Source organism: Rattus norvegicus, chromosome 6, assembly GCF_021556685.1.
Source record: "Rattus norvegicus strain SHRSP/BbbUtx chromosome 6, alternate assembly SHRSP_T2T, whole genome shotgun sequence".
In the NCBI taxonomy this organism is placed as follows: Eukaryota; Metazoa; Chordata; class Mammalia; order Rodentia; family Muridae; genus Rattus; species Rattus norvegicus.
The window spans coordinates 54,874,703-54,896,027 of record NC_141539.1 but is presented as its reverse complement, the minus strand read 5'-3'; the positions used below and the strand labels follow the sequence as shown (position 1 = coordinate 54,896,027).

The window sequence follows — 21,325 nt, the reverse complement described above, 5'->3', positions numbered from 1 at the left end:
TTCAGTTTATCTGTGATTTTGCATACTATATGAGACAAATAATATAATTTTTATTGTACTGTGTGTGTATGTGTGTGTGTGTGTGTGTGTGTCTGCATGTGTGTGCACAACTTGTGGGGATGCCTCTCTCCTTCCACCCCTTGAGTCCTAGGGACCCACCTGCAGACTTGCGAGTAGGTGCCTGGCACACTGAACTGTATGGCCAGCTATAATTTCCAGCATGCATAATTTATTGATTCACTTTTCCATTATTACCATTGCTTTGGTTTTGAGGCAGGGCCTCCCTGTGTTGCCTAAGCTGGTCTTGAGCTCCTGGGCTCAAGCCATCTCCCTGCCTCAGCCTCTAAAACAGTTAAGACTGCAGGCGTGCATGCAGCATCACTGAGCTTTTCACTCATTAGTCTTTTTTTTTTTAAAGAATGTTCTATTTTATGTATGTGAGTACACTGTAGCTGTCTTCAGACACAACAGAAGAGGGCATCAGATCCCATTACAGATGGTTGTGAGCCACCATGTGGTTGCTGGGAATTGAACTCAGGACCTCTGGAAGAGCAGTCAGTGCTCTTAACCACTAAGCCATCTCTGCACCCCCCATTCATTAGTTTTTAAACTTAGGTTTCCATGAATGTGTAATTAAACTTAAAGTCTCTATACTGTTTTACTAATTTAGCTATATTTTCATTCATGCCTCTCTTTCATAATGAGTAGGACTTTATGATGCTCTTGTATGATATGGTATTTCCCATCTATTGTCTTTCAAAATTGCTTAATTAGTTGAAGGCCTTTATGGGGATTTTAGAACAAACTCCCTTTTTGTAAAGTCTTTAGCAAGTCTTCTGTTGGAGTTGCACTGAATTGTATGGGTTAGAAGAGAACAAGTGCTTTAATTATATTGAATTGTCTATCCATGAGCATCAACATCACATCTCTCTTCTTGTCCTTTCACCCTTCCAGATTCTTCCATTTTATTTTGTCATGTTTTTCATAAAGGAAATTTCCATTCTTATCAGTTCTTAAATCTTTTGTCACTTTTGTATGACATCTGGAAAATTTTCCTATTACACATTCTATGCTGTTTTCTACGTTGTAAAGATAGATACTTGGGGCATGCTGATGAAGTCCTAAGAGTGGCTGACCAGCAAGCAGGTGGATAGAGAGCAGTGTTTTTAGTTATTAGGGAAGTGAAATTGCGTGTGTACCAGAAGGGCTAAATAAGACAGTTCTTTCTGTTGGCCGTGATGTGGGCTAGCTGGAACCTGTCTGTGTGAGCCGTAAGAATATAGCAAAGTGGACAAGAGAAGTGCACACTCACTGTGCACACTCACCAGCAGTGGCCCAGCAGCACCTTGTGGAGACATTTCTGTAAGACGCACAAAACTATGAGTTTGTAGATGTTTCTGTGAGAATATTTACTGAAGTCCTACTGGAGCTGGAAACAACTCCGTCTCTATCAACATGAGGACAGAGAAATGACGTACGATGTGCTCATTTGAAGAGATATCACTGAGTAAGCAGTAGGAACAAAATGGGCTGCAGACGCTTCCATTTAAGGGGCGCTCCCAGACAGGTAAAATGAGACGGGTACTCAGAAGTCGTAGTAGACGTTCCCGTGGGTTGGTAGGGACTGACTACAAGGCATAGAGACTGTCCAGTGTTGAAGTGCTTGACCCTGCATTGGGATGTTGTGTAAATGGCCCCAGGACATTTGACAAAGCTCGTTGGGTGGTACATGTCGTTGAATGTTAATTTTGCTTCGGCTAAAGGAAGACAGATGGTTGGAATCTGGAATCCTGTTCTCTGGTCTTTAATTGAAAAAAATGCCCTTACTACTATGATGATTCTTTTGTGAAACCTTTCATTGTTTTTGTCTTGTACTCCAAAGCCCAGGCTCCATTTTCGTAATAATGGAGTATACGTGAGAATGCTTTTTGACGTTTGAGGGAAACAAAGTCAAAGGGTTGTCAGTTTTTGCTTCTTTTAAGTCTATTGAATGTTTCCAACCAGGACTGTAATATGTCGGATTCACCAACTTAATACTTTGTAACTATTGCCTTCATCTGTCTGAAGAATCAATGGAGTCGGGGAGCACCTCCTGTCCACATCAGCACAGTTCATTTAGACTGTTTCTTGTGTGTGTGTGTGTGTGTGTGTGTGTGTGTGTGTGTGTGTGTGTGTGTGTAAGTGCTAGGGATTGGTAAGCACACATACCAGTGGAGACACCTGTGGAGCTAGCGTGAGGAAGTGGACAGTGCAGAATGCCAGAGATCTCTAGCTAGCTGTTTGCTGTGGAGGACGTGGAATGGTGTGCTATGATGGTGGCTTGGCTTAAGCCTGTAGTGGCAGGGACATCTTCATTCTTTGAAGACGCAGGGAACTCAGTTACGGCTACATTCTGTGACTTCTTTTAGGAGGAGGCCATCGTCACAGCCCCACTTGTTTGTGCACTGAATTCACTTCAAGGCTTTTGTATTTTTCAAAATGGCCTTAGTGGGAACCTTACGTAGTGGCAGTTTGAACTTTGAACTTCTGGAACTGGTCTGGGTTATTTGCCCTCCTAGATGGAGTAGGTGTCTACATTTGTCCTTCCCTGTTAACCTCACCTTGTCCTGCCTGATATGTCCAAGCTTCGGGAGAGGGCTTAGTGCATAGAAAAGCAGAGGTTGAGTTTCTCTAGATTGGACAGTGTCTCGTCCCCAAGTAGAGGGTATTTAAAATCTGGAGAGAGTTTGGAAACATTTTTTACTTGGCCTTTGTCCCTGCCTTGCCGCTGTGTGGTTTTACGAGGTTAATCATGTTGGGACTCCTCTGGCTGAAACTGTGTTTTCCTTCCTCTTTGTGTAAGAGAATGTTGTCATAAATTACAAAGAGAAGAATCATGTTCACTCCTAAGCAAAAATGGGCTTTCTAGCTAGTTTGTTGCTTTCTATAGTGGTATTTTAAAACATCAGTTATATTTGGGGGTATTTGATTTAATAAATAGAACAAAATTGTATGTCTTTTTAGTGATCATTCGAGTTGGAATGTTCCAGAAGCTAAGTACCCATATTTCACCCTGTCCTACCTCCAGCCACAATCCATGTGAGTAGGTGGGATGGACACCTGACCTGTAGCCCTCCTGCTGTGCTCTCAGATGCCCACCTCTCACACAGGCCACCTAAGGCCAGGATGTACTTTGAGGTACATAGTCTATAATCCATGTCTCTTAGGACCAAGCAGTTAGGGTTTGAAAACCCCCAGTTGTGATTCTCCTCTGGTGCTCCCCTCGAGAGGCCATGGTGTGGTGTTTCTGAAATACAGAGCAAAGGCTTGTGGGACTGTGATGAGTATCTTCCAGTATTTGTTGGAGTGATAGAGACTCACCAGCTTTTCATAAAATTATAGAAAAATAAATGGCATTTTTCAGGATCAAGAATTAAACACATGCAAAGTATATGTATTCTCTGCTAATTGGTGAAATATTTCTGTTCTGGTGCCATTTACTTGCTTGTTTGCTGGTGTTGTTTAAAATTTTAATTCTTTATTGGTTCAAGGGTAAACTTACTTTATTTAATTTTTGAAACATAGGCATAAGTTAAATTAATTTATTCTGAACTGAGTATTTTGCCAAAAGTAATTAGCTTATGCATTTTAATTTACAGTCTTCTCAGTCTTTTATTTAGGCAGTTAAGAGATACAAAAATGTTTTATTTCTAAAGCAACAACAACAAAAAAAGCAACTAATATGAAGAGAGAGACGCTATGGAGTCTAAGAAGGTTGGAGGTATTTTACTCCAGGGCATATGAGTACATTTCTACAGAAGACACAGTTACCTAATGTGCCTCTAGTATAGATAGGGTGGCTTTTTTGTTTGTGTGTGTGTGTGTGTGTCTGTGTGTGTATGTCTGTGTGTGGGGTGTGTGTGTGTGTCTGTGTGTGTGTCTGTGTGTGTGTCTGTGTGTGTGTGTGTCTGTGTGTGTGTGTCTGTGTCTCTCTGTGTGTGCGTCCATACTTTTTCATCAGCACAGTTCATTTAGACTTACTGTTTCTTGTGTGTGTGTGTGTGTGTGTGTGTGTGTGTGTGTGTGTGTGTGTACGCATGCATGTATGCGTGTGACCACAGATCACAATCCAGTTCATCTTTGTTTAGCTTGGAATGTCTCTTTCAGCAACATGCCGAGAAATGAAGACAGTGCCCATGCATTTTGAAAACCAGTCTCGTTGCTTCCTGCTTTTAACTGATGTCTTCTATTTTGTGAACTATCTTGCTTTTCAGCATTCTCTGAATTCCTCTTTCACCTATTTTTCTTCTAAGTTTGGTAAGCTCTGGAAGCAGTTGTATGGAAATATGAGTAGATGTAGTTCAGCCCTCTGTGCAGAGACTTAGAATTCTAGCGCCTGTGTCCACTCATGTGGCTTGGGAAGCAAACAGGCTTCCTCTGTATGTTTTTCAGCTTATCCAGTGAGTGTTAACTCAACCAGGGCAGCCTTGGGTACAGAGAGTAAAACGGAGCAGTTTCTGTGGATAGAATTACCTAGGCAGCTGTAGGAGGTGGTTCTTTCTCCTGGGAATGGAGGCACTTCTTCAGTTTACCTCAGGTGTGAGGGCTTTTTCTCCTAAGGATACTCCAGAATGTAGGAGAACTTGAGTCAGTTACAGTTCTGGTCTCCTGGAAGCCCTAGAACTAATGTGAACCTAGTGAGTCATAGTGTGCCAGTGATAGGATCTGTTATACAAGCACAGCAATGCCCGTTGTGAAGCTCACAGTGTTTCTCTGGATTAGCATTTGGGAGGGAGCATATACACAGAATGTTTGCTGTTTTCTCTGGGTACTCTCTGAGGACATATCTTTCCCCAAATGTAAGGGGTTCATACATTCTTAAATCATACTGTCTCATAGGCAGACAGTGTGCTTCCTCTGTTTTTCTTTCTGAATTTTATGGTGTTGAGGTAATTTCTCTCCTTTCTCTCCTCCCTCTTCTCTCCTCCACTCCCTTCCTCTCTGTATTCTATGAATATGTGTATGTGTGAGACACACACATGCATGTGCAGCCACAGAATATTTATTGAGCAAGAACTTCAAAACATGGAAACCATGACCGAGAAAACTTAATTTGTCACACATGAGATACCTTCATTTGTTAATTTTGTATTTGTCGGGTGTGTGTGTGTGTGTGTGTGTGTTGAGGCTACAGGATGGGCATCGTTGGAGTGATTCTGATGCACCAGCTCCCAATAATGAATGATATGGAGATATTTTATTTATGAAAACTTAGGCCTTCCAGCTTAGGCTTGTTTCCAACTAGCTCCTATAACTTAATAACCCGTCTATATTAATCCACCTTTGCCATGTGGCCTGTTACTTCTCATTCAGTCCCTGTATGTCTGACTTTCTCTGTGTCTGGCTGGCGAATCCCATGCCTTTCTTCTTCCCACAGTTCCTGTCTCTGCCTGGGTGTCTCACTTTCCTCTCCTGCCCTGTTATGGGTTGTCAGCCCTTTATGAAACCAATCAGAGGGTGACAGAGAAGAGTTTATAGAACACTGAGACAGGTGATGGTTCATAAAAAATAACAGTACCAAAGTTTGGGCAGCATTCGGCTCTCTGCTGGTACGGAAATCAACATTTGAGTAATTCAAAGACACCCTTACACAGTGAACAAGATTAGCCCAGTAGATGGGTGTCCTCCACTTCTCTCTGCCACATTGTTTTGAGAGTGTTTCTCACTGAGCCCAAAGCTAGGCTTGTGGCTAGCAAGGCCTGGTAAATGTCTGTTCCCAGGGTGCCAGTTGTTGGGGATGGGAACCAGAGTCCCCAGGCTGGTGCTGCAGCTGGTGTTCTCATGCCATGAGCCACATCCGCAGTCCCATGCCTCTTTTCTCTTGCGAGTCTGTGTTGCTGAGCACTTTAGAAATGGCAGTGTTGGGGTTGGGGATTTAGCTCAGTGGTAGAGCGCTTGCCTAGCAAGCGCAAGGCCCTGGGTTCGGTCCCCAGCTCCGGAAAAAAAAAAAAAAAAAAAAGAAATGGCAGTGTTAGTTACAGCAAGTGTCAGTCCCTTGTAGTCGGTGAGAGTTCACAGTTGACAAGCACTTTCAAAAGATACGAGTTCACAATCTCCCAAGAGAAGAGCAGCACTTCTTGTTCATATTTTGTAGGTCAAAGTTAAATGATTCATCAGGCTTCATGGAAGTGGCTCGGGCCAGCCCTAGGGCCAAGGGTCCCTTTTCCGTGTGCTTTCCCATCCCTCTCTAGTTGCATATGACTTCTGTGTGCATTTGCACTCCTGCTCCCCTTCCTGGCACGGCACCTGAGAGGGCACATGTAGGTCATCGCTCAGCTGGGTGCACACTGACTTCAGTTCTTTCCTGTGTTGCTAGGGAGGAAGAAACTCTAGAACAAGTGTGATGTCTTTTTTTTTTTTTTTTTTTTTTTTGGTTCTTTTTTCCGGAGCTGGGGACTGAACCCAGGGCCTTGCGCTTCCTAGGTAAGCGCTCTACCACTGAGCTAAATCCCCAGCCCCAAGTGTGATGTCTTAACTCACTACACGTATATGCAGGAAATACTTGCGTTTCCTTTGTCTCTTGGAGAGGGCACGGGAGATACGGGTGTGTTGATTGGAATTTTGCTGATGCGCAGACACCGTATGTGTTTCGACTACTGAAAACCACCCGCCCTGTTGTGTCACTTGCCTCATTAACTGACCTTTCCTGGGCCCCATTTATTGTGAAGCGGTGAGAGTCGTCCTCATGTGGCTTACATGCCCACAGTTTGGAATAGACACAGTCTCTGGAAAGACTGTCAGAGATAGACACAGGGATGTAATTTATGTGCTTTAGCATGTGAGGAAAAGGGCATAACATGGTTAGATTCTCCCATCTGGGTGAAACGCTTATGAGCATGAATGCTGTATGTGGAGTCCGGCCAGATGGACTGTTCTGGTTACCCACATACCATAAATGACACGGCAGTAGTGGGATGGGTTGTTTTCTAAAGACACGTATGCTAAAAAAATTACAACAATCAGTTTTTCCTTCCCTAACCTCAGCTCCTGGGGTGACAACTCTGAGACTAAATATTGATTAATAAATGCCTGTCTAAGCTTTGGCTTATTCCCTGACCAGCTCCTAACTTATTTAACCCATTTAAGTTATTCTGTCTACCATGGGCTTGGTTACCATTCCTTCAGGCCCAGCCTGCTTCTTCCTTTGTGTCTCCTCAGTGTCTCCCTGCTGGTTTACATCCGTGTCTCCATTCTGTCTCTCATCTCATCTCTCATCTAGAGTGGCTCTCCCTGCGTCTCTCTTTTATCTCTTACTATTTCCCAGAATCCTCTCTCTTCCTGCCACTATCCCATCTTCTCAGCTCATTGGCCATCAGCTTTTTCATTCACAGATGATGTTTATAAGAGATTTTTCTCTACCACATGTAAGAGTAAAATCCCAGACAAAGCAAAGTACAAAAAAAAAAAAAGAAATTTAATTCTTTCATTAGTATTGTTGTTCTGCTGGGGAATTAAAAAAAAACTATTTGTGTGTGTGTGTGTGTGTGGTATGTATATGTCACGGTGTACATGTGGAAGTCAGGACAGCTCTATGATGCCGACTCTCTCTTTCTACCTCATGGTTCTAGGGATAGAACTCAGATCTCCAGGCCTTTGTGACAAGCTCTTTCACCCACTGGGTGATACTGACAGCACCCTACTGGGGTCTGTTGATACATATTAAAATGGCATGAAGTAGTCTTATGTGTATCTACAACATTATCAGGATCTAGGCTCACACAGTTGTAGTCTCTTGCAGACTTGACTGTCGAACAGGGGGCTCCCAAGATGGTTTATTTGTGAGGGAGCTTAACATGCAAGTGCCAGGGCCTGAGTTTGAGTCCCTGAAAACCACACAGAGCCACATACACGAGAGTGGGCCTGGAATCTCAGTGCCCTATGAGGAAATGGGTCACAGAGAACAATGTCTGGAAGCTTGTGGGCCAGCTAGCTTGGCATAGGTGGAAGGGAAGAGACTGTCTCAAACGAGGTGGGAAGTGAGTGTGAAAACTGAAGGTTGTTCTCTGATTGGTATACTGTGTAACATGCACGCATGAACACACACACACACGCACACGCACACACGCACACATGATGCACGCACGGCATGCACGCACGACATGCATGCATAGCATGCACGCATGGCATAATAATAGGAGGCATAATAATAGGAGTCATCACACATGCACACACAGACACACAGATACACAGACACACACACACACACACACACACACACACACGGCATCATAATAGTAGGATTTATACAGAACACAGACTCTGGGATGCTTTCCTTCTTGTGCAGGAACGTCCTGGAAGTTGATTGTTAGGGTTACACTCTGAATCAGTGTGACAACTGAAGGTGTGTGGCTAGCATGATCAAAACCCTGGCTGTGATCCCTCCTGCAAAGCGAAGGATGTTCTAGGTGACGGGATCATTGTGGGAAATTTCCTTTAAAAAAACATAGGAACATAAGGTGTGTAGAGAAGACACTACACCAGAGGCCACAGTGCCTTCACCTTCTGAAGAGGCTGGCAGGCAGGGGCATGGAGCACGGAGTCTGTATGCTGATCCAAGGCTGTGACAGGCCTTCTACCACCTTCACCTGCCCATGCTCCCAGATCTGCAGTCTTGTGGTTGGATTCATCAGTGCTGTCTCAAGCCATTGTCCTTGTAAGCCTCGGAGGGCAGCTCTGTTAAGACGCCTTCCTTCTTCAGGATGCAAAAAGGGGGGTTTAAAGGGTTCATGGAAACCATGGGCAGTGTGTGTGTTTGTGTGTGTGTGTGTGTGTGTGTGTGTGTGTGTGACACCTAGGTACAGTTCTTTGTGTAAGTAATTTGTATCTGCTGAATTATGATGGTATATAAAATATAAATACGTTTTGTATCTTGGACAATTTGGAAAATATAATTTGCTACCATATATTGATTGATACAAGGTCTCACGATGTAGCCATGACTGATCTGATAGGTGAAACCTGATTTTATGTTATGTTTCTTTAGGGACTTTTATTTCCTTTATGATTATTGACTGATTCATCCCTGAGTATTTAATATCATACAGTTTGTATTCTTATATTATTTATACATTTCAATTTATATTGAAATTATGGGATTACTTAACTGGGTCATTTTTGTTTTGGGGAAAATGAGATTTAAAAATCTAATCATGTTTTTCGGCTCTTTTCTTTTAGCTCCAGTTATAAACCGGTTCACAAGGCGTGCCTCGGGTAAGTCTGACTGTCCTACGGACTTCACTCACTAATACTGACATTTCAAAAATGATACTTTTATTGGATGAAAATGTACAATGAATAATTCGTGGTGATTAATAGCTTACTTGTTTATCTTTCCTAAGAACCCCAATGTGATATAAACATATATTAGGAACTATTTGAAAATTAATTAAGCCATGAGTGGCTATGTTTAAGTCCCACTGTGACCCAGACAGATGCAGGCTTCATTTTACTCTGTATATTTCTTCCTACCTTTGACAAAATGGCTACTTAAATGAGAGATCATTTACTGGTGACAGTTTAGAAGCAGTGATTTAACAGATGGGCAAAAGAGACCTAGAAACAGTGAGGAGGGGTGTTTGTGACTCTCCTAGGGAACCCCTTAGAGTGGGAGCAAGCCACTTGACATTTCACTTGCTGTTTTATGTGCCCTGGCACCCTGCTGCACGGCCAGGACAGAGCCCTCTACCAAGTGCCTAAGTGAGGTTCACTGTGGACCCCATGACCTGTGGGGAAGGAGGGCATACAGCTAAAGGTGTTTCTGTCCACACTAATTTCAGTAAGGAAGTTGAGGTGGGGAAATGGATCAGTGATTTTTCTAGAGAATTCACCCCATGGGATATCATCTCTGAAGAGAAGATTAATGAAGTGCACTACATGTGCTTTAAGAAAGTTACTCTTCCTCTTAGGTAGAGGGAGAATTATTTTACTCAAAAATAGAAGGCATTTCAGACACTTCATTTTTGGAGTCAGATATTAGAAATTAGTTCTTTATTTCATAAAATTGTCTAATCTCAACTGTGTTGTAATACTCAAAACTCTTTAAGCCCCATTTTTATTTTTAATTTGCCTGCAGTGAGTGGAATAATTTATTCTTGTTCACAGTGACCAGGCCTTTAATGGCAGATACTAGGGAAGTGTGCTGCATTTGGGGTGGTGGCTACCATTCTCAGCTGTCTGCAGCCTCTGCATATTTATTTTAAACATTGAAAACAAAATGCAGGTGTCTGTGCCTTCTGTGGGATGGGGTTGTGTTCATATCTGCAAGGTGCTGAATTTTATCCGGGGTAGAGCTTGACTTGAAACATGACTTTCAGAAACAATAGATACCAGGAAGGAACAGTTAGAATCAGTGTCGCGTCTCATTCCTTTATGAAGTGAAGTTCATCCAGTAGAAACAACTGTGGGTCTTGGAACTGTCTCCCTTTCTGCCCTGTGCCGAATGAAGTGAGACATTTATTTGTGAGTAAGTTCCATTAGTATTTGTTATGAGATGTATTCATTAACAATTGATGGCTTAGCGTATAGATTAGTTTTCACACGATTATTTTGCCTCTCCTCCCCTAAATATGTATCCATTGCATGGAACTGTAGAGCTGATGGAATGCTAGCAGAAGTACAATTAAAACGTCTTCATCTCCAGTATGAGAGATGATTGGAGATGCCAGTGAAGGCAATAGAAAAAAGTCGTCATGAAATAACAATACTTTTAAACAGGGTAAAACTGTCATATTGTATGTCGAACACCATTATGAAATGACTCTTGATGTTGGTTTCAAGTACAAGAGACATTTTACAAAGTAGCCTGCCAGTCTACTCCTGTGTGTCTTTGAATCTTTTGGTCAAGAGAAACAAAATTATATGTCTTAGGGGAAAATGTTATATATGGGGGAATAAGGATATATTTAATCATCTACCTGTCTACCTTTATTAGCTTTCTTACAATTCTTATCAAAGTTTGTCTACGCAGTTCCTGGCCAAACCCCCACAGGAACAGTCTGAGATACTCTGGGAGGGCAATTCTGCAGTTCTGTCCGTTTAAAGGCAGTTTAGCGGAGGAGCTGTCCCTCAGCTGTCCATAATAAAATAGCATTCTTGAAAATTAAAAAAAATAGATTTCTTGTTAACAATATAGAAAATTGTGTGTAATTACTGAGAGCACTTCAGGAGTCCTTTTTGGTGGGGTTTAATCTCAGTAATACTTTCCTTTTAGAATTAGACTGTAGAACTTCAAGAGCTAGAATCTGTAGGGAAGAAAATCAGCTAGAAAATATCATCCAGAAATCTTTGTTTCTTTGAAAATAATAGTTCAGAAAAAGCAACACTGTATTAGTTAGAGAACAGGATAGAAACACTGTTACAACAAGACAGGTGTAGCTTGCTGGATAGATGGGTGCTCAGTTTCTGCTGGAAACATAATGGGGTGCAGTGTTTCTTGTTTCCAAGTTCCTTAAATCTTGGTGTTTGGAGCTTTTAGTACTTAGGTTGCATCTATTAAAAATAATTTCCAGATCTGGATAATTTAAATAAAACGTTCCTCCTTTTATACTGTGCTGCTATGATTCACGAGAATGAGAAGTATGTTTATTAGAACACTTATTAAGCCCGCTATTTAGGTTCATGCTCTTTTTATACTCACTTTTGTTTACGTTGATGCATGTCTGTGTGTCTGGGAAATGTACACCGTGTGTGAGGTGCCCCCAGAGGGCTTCAGAGCCCTGGAACTATAGTTAAAGAAGCCTGTGAGCCCCCCAGGTGGAGCTGGGAATGGAACTCTGGTCCTTTAGAAGAGGAACCAGCGCTCTTTCCTGCCCAGCCATCCCTCCAACCCCTGCTTTTGTATTCGGTAGCTCCAGTTCTGATGACTTCTTGTGACAGTGTTGTGTATTTTCAGCATTTGCTCAGGGACCTGTCAGTTACTGGCTCTGTAAGTAAAAGGGCCAGTTGTGGTCAATATTGCTAAGCCGAATTCCTATGGTTTTAAGACCTCAGTTTTCAGATCCAGTTCACTCCTTAATGCAGATCTGTGGCAGTCTGACTAATGGGGATGGGTGAGGATTTTGTTAGCAGAGTCTGGCTACACAGGATTGGTTGGGTAAGTTCTACAAACATGGAGGTGGTGTCCAGATGTCTTCTGAAATACAGCTACATACACCTTTGTGTCTTCCTGGCAGTGCCTCATCGAACCTGTTTTAGAAACAGTGCCTTATAGTCTTGTAATTAAAAGAAAAGGTATTTTTGTTTGTTTCGTTTTGGTTTCTCAGTCTTAGTAAATACTTCTCCTTTTGTTGTAATTTATTTTTATTTTATGTTCATTACTGTTTCACCTGCCTGTATGTCTGTGCGAAGGTATCAGACCTCGGAGATTCAGACAGCTGTGAGTTCCTGTGTAGGTGCTGGGATTTGAACATGGGTCTCTGGAGGAGCATTCAGTGCTCCAAAGTACTGAACCATCTCTCCAGCACCTAGTAAACACTTCTTTAAAAATATAAAGAAATGTTTTTCTTCTTTTTCTCTTCCTCCCCTCCTATCTTCCTCCTCCTCCCTCCTCAGCCCTCTCATTAGGAGGCTAACAGTAACATTCAAGTTTGTCCTAAGGGTTAAGTGGCTTCAATAAAACCACCAACAGAATGTCTGCTCTCCACAATATTAGTGTGATCCCTGTTCTGTAGAATGCTTTAAATCAGTCAATAAACTCCTCACAGCATTGTACCTTAGCCCATCAGGAAAAAAGTGTTACTGTTGGAGGGCTGACACCGATTCCAGTGTTTAGCCAGAGTGTCTCTTTTTACTGTCTGCACGTTACAGGTTTTAGACGGTGTAGAGGTTTTCCGTGTGGTTCTTTTTCTAAAGTGCTCTGTACTGAAACAAGCTGGCCTCGGGGCTTCTTTTTTGTTTTTTGTTTTTGTTTTTTTTTTCTAATCACGAGATTTTATTTAGAAAAATATTATATTCATAGAAAATTTCAGGGAACAGCTGAAAGAGCACACTCACCCAGATTCCTTGGTTGTTCATTCATTATTTTGACACATTTACACACTCTTTTTTCTTCATACACCCCCACACACATGCACACATATTTTTGGTTTCTGAAATGAAAGAGCCCAAGCCAGCTTTGAGTTCATGACTTTTCCCCTCCCCGCTTCCCTCAGGCTCCCTAGTGCTACCATACCCAATCACCATTTTTATGTTTTATTGACCCTTTCATAAATACTTGAGTGTGTATCTCCCAAGATCAAAGGGCGTTCTTCTATGTAGTGTATTACTTCTGTAACTAATGGACTGTAAGCTTGATATACTTTATTCTGCTGACTGAGAGCATACTTCTTCTGTTGTCTTACTCAGAGCACCTCCTGACCCCCATTAAAGACTCCGTGTCAGCAGCTGACTGACACAGTTGGTCAGTGAGACCCTTCGAAGCCCATGGGCTCTTTGCGTCCGTGCTTGGCATTGCTTTGAAGGTCTGCTGCCTCGCAGGCTCGCTCTGAGAAGCACTGGCTTCCTGTAACAGAGCTGTGCACACAAGTCCAGATAGCAAACTCGCAAACTTTCTTCTGTTATAATTCTGTCTTTAATGATTCACTACAAGTATTGAATTGTATAGTATAATTTTAACAGAGATAAATTTCATTTTTTCTAAAACTAGCATTAAGAAAAATTTAGAGCTGAAATTAAAGTTGGGTTTTTTGGGGGGATAAATTGAAATGTTTTTTAAAAATGGAAAACAGAAATACAACTTGGAATGGATTTGAGACAAATTGTGCCATAAGCAAGATTTTCTTTAAGAGGCTAAAAAGTTTAAAAAGCAAGTAACAGTAAAAGAAAATATTTCTGGTACAATACCAGCAGTACAAAAAAATCGTGTACAAGTGTCTAGATAAAACACCTGTTTTGCAGTAGTCCACCTTTAAGTACATGTCGTTAACTGTCCACAGTCCATGAAGTTACAACTCCACACTACAACAGCAGCAACATGCTGACAGTTCTAAAAGCTACTTAAAAAAAAAGTTCCATCGTTTAACCAACTCCATCTATATTTAGATGTACAGACGGGCTTAGATAAACCCAGAGTAAGCCACATGAAACATGGTACTTGATCAGCTTTGTAAGATAAGGTTAGGTCTCCGCTACACCACTCTCTGCAAAGAAACACTTTTGTTTGTTCGTTTCTTCGTTTTGTTTTCCTAATGCCTTACAGACCAGTACTTTAGTAAAATAAGACACTTCTTTAGAAATACCAGAAAGCTAGAGTAGCTTTTATATACTCTTAGTTTTCATTTTTTATCATATTGTTGACTGCCATAGCTTAGGTGACACGACCTTCGCATGATCTACAGAACATGCGAAAGTTCGAATAAAAAGGTTTCATAAAGGAAAATCATGAATTTAACTTTAAAAAGTTCATTATTCAGAAACCGAACATTTTATTTTTCCAGAGTGGCATTTTGCAAGCACACACGCATTGCTACCGGAATGAATGGAGCCCTTTGTAGTAGGTGGCACAAGGTAGCCATGTTCTGGGTGGTGGCACACACGCTGTCACCTCTGCATGGCACACACGCCTGTTCTTGTTGGTGGCACATCACAGGCTTCTCTTGACTGGCCTTACTACAGCGTATCCTGCCCACGTTTCTAGTCCTAGCACTGGTTGTTGTCAGTGTGTGACATGTGCACTCCTGCGGATGTTACCGTCACATGTCATTGATACTGGAACTTATTATTATTGTTACTTTTCTTATTGCCACTTTCTAACGTGTGAGGCCCACCATTAATGAACAGAGGAAAATTGTACTTCTGGATTAGTTCAGAAGAAACCGTCTCTGAGGGTTCATGCATGGCTAGCTTGTGTGAAGCTCTGGGTTCACTCTCCCCCAGCTCACCACATGTAGGATCTGAGAGTGTTGCAGATATGTGGGTGAAAGCGAGGCCTGGCCATTCTGAGGTAGAGTATGCTGGGAAGGGAAGGGCTTGTTATACTTATGGGGCAAGTAGCGGAGGTCACATGAGGTTTTACCAGAATCAAGGAAGCCGAATTGACAATCCCCACTCAAACAGGTCATCAGCTCGGTCTGTCACTGAAGTTGGAGTGACTCAGGAAGGCAGACCTGAATGATGTAAACCTTGGAGTAGTAGCACAGGCATTTATTTGCATGTGAGTCCCAGGCAGGATGCTAGACAGCAGTGTGAGGGACTCTGAGAGGCCCCCACTACCTTTCCTATTGCAGTATTCAAGGAGTATCTCTTCCATGCTGCAATAGTAAAGTAATATTCTTGGTCAGGAATATTTTATTTAAAAAGAAAATAGACTGGTTGTCTGTGTGGAAAGTGTTAGGAAGGAGAGAAAGAGCCCACGAGCACACTGCATTGTTGGCAGCCAAGCAGTAAGTGCTCTGTATCCTTGAGGAAGCTGCAGGCACAAGGGAGGCTCAGGGAGAGGGAGATGGGCTAGTGACAAGATGTCTATCTGCGGGGTCCTCGTCATGTGGATGACCAAGGGTAACAGAGCAGAGGGCATGGTTGGACTGATGGGGTCAGGGGTAGAATTTATTCTCTGTAAATGCTTATTTAAATGAAAGGCTAATTTTAACCTCCCAATACTTTATACTGCAGGAGAAGACAGTGTAAAATAGAGAGGAGGTCATAGTGGGGTGATTTTTTCCACTTACTGATGAAATATTCAGTACAAACTTACAGTGTGTTTAGCCCCAGGCTAAGCCCAAGGAAGGCATTGATGAGTGTTTTAGATCCATAGGTTATCAGCTGTGGGATTTGGACAAATTACCTAAGCTGTCTCCTGTAAAAATTACTTACTGTGATGATTCATGAAGGAATGCCCAGAGAGCTGTCAGCGTGACCCCTGCCGTGGACTAAGGGCCAAGTATATAATATATATGTAAATTAGTTCAGGGTATCCAAGTTTAATGGAGCAGGAAGTCCTAATGTTGATTCTGTTTTCCCCGCTTCTGTCACTTTCTTCTCTTAAATTAGTCAAAATACGTAAGTACATAGATTTGGGGTAGTACCTAGCACTACCCCAAATTCATATGATTATTGTAATAGCATCCTCAAGGGTTTCTTTACCTATTTAGGTAAGAACAGAAGCACAACTTCTCTCCCCTAAATTACCAGCTGGACCTATAAACCATTATTCTGAAAACTGCAATAGCTTTTATGTTCAGACAGCTATTTTAGCTTGTAGTAAATGCTGCCATCTTACCCCACGGCCCTGTCAGACTTATCCAGCTGCTGCTTTTGAGCCAATAACTAGAGAATGAGCCATATTGTCCCTGAGTCCCTGAGCCCAGTAAGCTATTTCATCCTACTTTACAATTTGACCAAGGGTTTTGATGTTTAAAAACAAATTAATGCTCTGGTTACAAAACAAAATGTCTTCAGACCTCCTATTTCTTTCATCAGTTGAGAATCATATTTTTCTGGGTACCGTGGTGCACACTGTACCCAGCACTCAGGAGGCAGAGGTAGGAAGATCAGTGCAAGTTAGAGGCCATCCTTGTCTACAGCCCAGCCAGGGATACAAAGCCTGCCTCTGTTGTCGGTAACCACACCAGGAAGCTTGGTAAGCTAGAGAAGGCTGAAACTCGGAGACTCGGTGGGCACACACCTGAGACTTTGACCACTCCCTGCTCCCTGGCCTGGCCTGGAACATGCGCCACACTCCTCACATGAGGAAACATGACCTGTGGTCATGTAGGACCAGAGTTCTCCATGCTAATGAAGTACCTACAGGCCCCGAAGGGTTAGCCAATAAGCTTCCTTTCCCAGACATTCCTCCCTGCAAATATTTAATCTCAGGTCCACCCTGAGAAGTGGGTATGGTTAGGTATGCACCCCTTTTCTGCTGTGAACAGTCAACAAACAGTTTAGAACCATGGGCTGTCTCTCTCATCTACCACAACCATGGGGAACATGCAGAAGGTCTTCATGTAAAGAGCAGCTGCTACATCTCCTGTAGAAGGCCTCTCTGCACTCCCAGCCTGCCTCCGCTAAGCTAAGGACACCATCACCAAAATAGGTGGCAGAGACCTTAACTATTTTAGATTGGAATCCTAAGTCATGCCTTCCCTTTCGAAGTAGACATAGGAAGTTTATCATATCCTTGCATGACCCCAAGTGAACCTTCCAGCCAGGAGGGTATTTTCTGACAGCCTCTGCCCAGATGCTGTGTGAGGTCTAAGCAGGTTGTGAATGGCAGCTACAGCAAAGGGGGGTGGGGAACTTTTTTCCCTCCCTGTCTGCAATGTGGCTCTCCACAATAAACCATTGCTTTCCATTGCATTTCTGTTTGGCATTTGTACATTTTTTAAAAGTTGCGAATCCATTAACTACATCAATGTTGCTTTTTAAATAGCACATGTATACAAGGGGAACTATTTAGTATATTTTAATTCTTTGTTTTTTGTTTTTTCGTTTTTTTAATTTGAAAGCCAGAATCTTAAAAATCCAGAATTACACATTATTGACTAAAACTTTGATAATTATATTTCGCCATTAGGAGTTAAATGAGACTAAAAATGTCCCCTTTAGTTAAGTGGCTGCTTCAGAGGTGGGTCATGCTGTTTGGTTGTTCCTGAAGGGGTCAGAGTACCTGTCAGACTGTGGGCAGACATCAGTCTGACATGGCTCATTAATCACAGATGGTTTTCCATGAGTTTTCAATTCTCAGTCTCTTTTCATCTGCCCTGTTGTCAGAGAATGAAGTTCTCTAGCGAGAATAAGGACCGTTTGGAAGAGGATCAGTTAGGGCTGGTTTTGAACCTCAGTGGATAGGGTGAGAAAAAGCCTGTGCCTCTGGCTGCTGGTGCAGTGGTTCAGGCCGAGTGAGTGCCACCAGGAGTCCTCAGCTCCTCCCCCCCCCCCCCCCCCCCCCCCCCCCGGGGCAGCTAGAGAGAGTCCCTGGCAGCTCTTCCAGGGGGATTTTAGGCCACCTTCATTTCCTACGCATAGAGATTGACATATAGAGTGACTCAGTGCTCAAGGTTATACTCAAGATCAGTGTTATTGAAATATGGAGTCAAGATAGTTTTAACTCTCTTATTAAACAGGAGTAAGGGCAGTGGATTTATTTATTTATTTATTTATTTATTTATTTATTTATTTATTTTTTGGTTCTTTTTTTTCGGAGCTGGGGACCGAACCCAGGGCCTTGCGCTTCCTAGGCAAGCGCTCTACCACTGAGCTAAATCCCCAACCCCAGGACAGTGGATTTATAAAAGCATTGTGTGCCTCACTGTCAAAGCATGCAGGTCTCTGTGAACATTCTGCAGGAAACAAAGTCAAACCACGTGCAGCCCTTCTGTTTTGAGACAGGGTTTCATGCAGCCGAGGCCTCAGTATCATCAGGCAGCCACAGAGATGCCCTTGACCTTCAGGTCCTCCTGCCTTTGCCTCCCGTGTGAGCGCTGGCATCACTCATGTGCACGCGTGCATGTGTGTGTGCACTCGCCTCCATGCCCAGCTTGTGCAGTGCTACGTACCTAACCGAGGGCCTTGTTCTTGCTGAGCGTGCCCTTTGCCCTTCCAACCTATAGCTATTTTTCTGTTGTGGTTTTCATCCTGGACTTTAAAATTATGTTAGATTTTTTTTTATGCCGAATTTCCAACAAAGTGAGAGCAGTTGTTGAATAACTCCAAATGCACTGCTGTTCTGCACGGGCTCTGCTGGGCGAGACAGCTAAATTAGTGTTATTATTAACGGGGTCATGGTTGTTTCTACTATTTTAAAGATGTTCTTTGACTCTATCCTATTCAGCACTGAATTTTCTGTGCTCTGAGTTACCAGTTTACATATTTGTGTTTTCAGCTTTTAATAAGTGGTTCAGATTAATTTTGATCTAAATTTAAATGCTAACAATTTTTCTTTACATTTAGAAACCTGAAAACACCACATTACCATTCAGATTATCGAAGACGTGTTGAGGTGCTACAATTATAAGGCACAGACCTACCTACATTTCCAGAAGTGGTTTCTTTTCATTTTATTCACGTTTATCATCACTCTTTAGTTTTCCCTGAAGAAGGGGAATAAAACCTTAATGTCTGGAAAATTCAGTTTAGTTTATTTACACACTCTTTTTGTTTGTTTAACGACAAGATCTCACTGTAGTTTGACTGGCCTGGAACTAGCTGTGTAGACCAGGCTAACCTTGAACTCACAGAGATTTACGTGGCTCTTTCCTGAGTGATGGTAGTAAAGGCATGTGCCTCCGTGCTTGGGTTTTACACTCTTCAAATTCTGCGAATCAAACGGTAAATTAATGTATAGGTAATACCCAAGGATGGATGACATTAAAAACTGAATGTCTTTGCTTGATCGGTTTGCAGCATTGTGATTATTAAATCCTCTGTAATGGTTAATCCTGTAAAAGATAAATAGGCCCATTTATTTCTGTTTGTATAATATAGAAAATGACATCATAAGCATTGTAAGTAGCGTAACAGTTAAAAATAGTAGATGTGGCTTGATGACCCAGAAAAAAGGTGAGACCCTTGCTAGCTGTGGCACTCAGGAGCTGCCCCTGGAGATGGGGGCACCAGGACAAGATCAAGAGTGGGCATGGGTGAGATCCCTCTCCCCTACTTACCAGGTAGGGTCTGGAGAGCTGGAGAGCTGGAGAGCTGGAGAGCTGGAGAGCTGGAGAGCTGGAGAGCTGGAGAGCTGGCCCTGCCCTTGGCCACCTGCAGCATTGGGTGAGCTAGCTGGGGCAGTCTGGAGAGCTCATCCTGGTGGTGTGGGTGCAGGAGAGCTAGCGGGCTGACAACTACCACCAGCACATCCCGACAGGAAGGGCCAGCCTTGCAGATCCAAAGCTGCAGGCTCTCCATGGCACAGGGCAACAACAGGATATCTGAGAGGAGTCTCGGTGAGGATCCAGTGTAGAGAGTGTAGCATAAACCAGAGACCTGGAGCCGGACCAGTGACTCACTGCAGTGGACATTTGCAAGCAAAGCTGTTTGGGCAACTGTGGCACATACAGCTTCCTCAGTGACATTTTGTTTTTGTTCTTGTTTTGGGAGGAGGTTACAAGAGCAGAGGACAGATATGAAGGAACAGGGAGATGAGTGAGATCGGGGTGCATGACGTGAAATTCACGAGGAATCAGTAAAGTTTAAATAACAAAAAAGAAAAGAGGTGAGACGAGGTGAGAGGGAGTATATGAGGTGAATCTCTCTGAGAGGTGGGGCTTAGCTCCTCCAGTCTAGATTTTTAATTTGAAGTGGTTCCCAGGTCTATATTGTAGGTGACAGTGAGTCAGAATGTTTTTTTAAATTTAGTTTTAAAGTTAGGAATTTTAAATTTAAAATGTTTTTAAATTTAGTTTCAATCATGAGGTCATATTTCCTACCGTAGAGCTGAAGTATTAATGCTTTCCCCAACTGGAATCCTGTGAATCGATAGTGATGTTTTCGTGGTTGCAGTGAGTATGTACACAAATAAGATTACTCTTCTGAAACTCGCCCAGGGATGAAGTTTAGGGTGTAGACACGGTACAGTGCTGCATAACTGCGCCGTAAAAATACATCCATCCATACATTATATATTTTTAGAAATGGAAGAGCTTTACCGATGCTGTGAGAATGTGAACTTTGTCCACCCGTTGCCAGATGTCCTCTTAAGTACGAATTCATCTTCTTTTCCCGAGTCTGGTAGAGTATAAAACGGAACATTTAAACGTTTCTGATTTTACAGGTCAGTTACTCCGTTGGTATTTCCTTACTCTTCAGTATAACTTAGCCTCTGTGCATATTGTTTGCCACTTGTATTTATCTGTGAGCGGCCTGCTCAGTCTCGAGGTTCCTGGACTGTGAATTCAGACCAGGGCACACCTGCTCATGGAGTGCTCGACCCTGAGAGGACTGCTTGCTCTCCTGACATCAGTCTAACAGCAGTCAAATGTGCTAGGGGAAGTACCAAGCGCATGGAGTACTGCTGAATAACGAGATGGCTACTGTTATGTACTTAACATGTTTCGTGAAGTGTGGCGAACATGTGATGTACACTTGCTAAGTGTTCTTAATACTACAAAGGTTTTAAAAGATGAGTAGGATGTCAGATGTCATCACTGTATCCTTATCATTGTTGGGCTTTCCTTCTTTACTATATAGTAGCCAGATAGATAAATTACATTAATGTATTTTCTAGTATCGGGCTAACCTCATATTCATGGAATGAGCTCTGCTTCTTCAAACATGACTAATAATACTCTTAAAGTGGAAGTGACACAATTGTTGTTTTAGCACACATCTAAATAAACCTTTGAACCCAGAATCA

General features: G+C 42.5%; 1 protein-coding gene across 2 annotated transcripts in view; it reads left to right on the top strand.

The window, feature by feature from the left end:
- Positions 1 to 21,325, top strand: part of Prkar2b (protein kinase cAMP-dependent type II regulatory subunit beta) — a 91,270-nt gene that overhangs the window by 13,612 nt on the left and 56,333 nt on the right. For both annotated transcript variants that reach the window (NM_001030020.1, XM_087552276.1), the window contains 1 exon segment: positions 9,214 to 9,249. In NM_001030020.1, the coding sequence (NP_001025191.1) occupies positions 9,214 to 9,249 (36 nt within the window).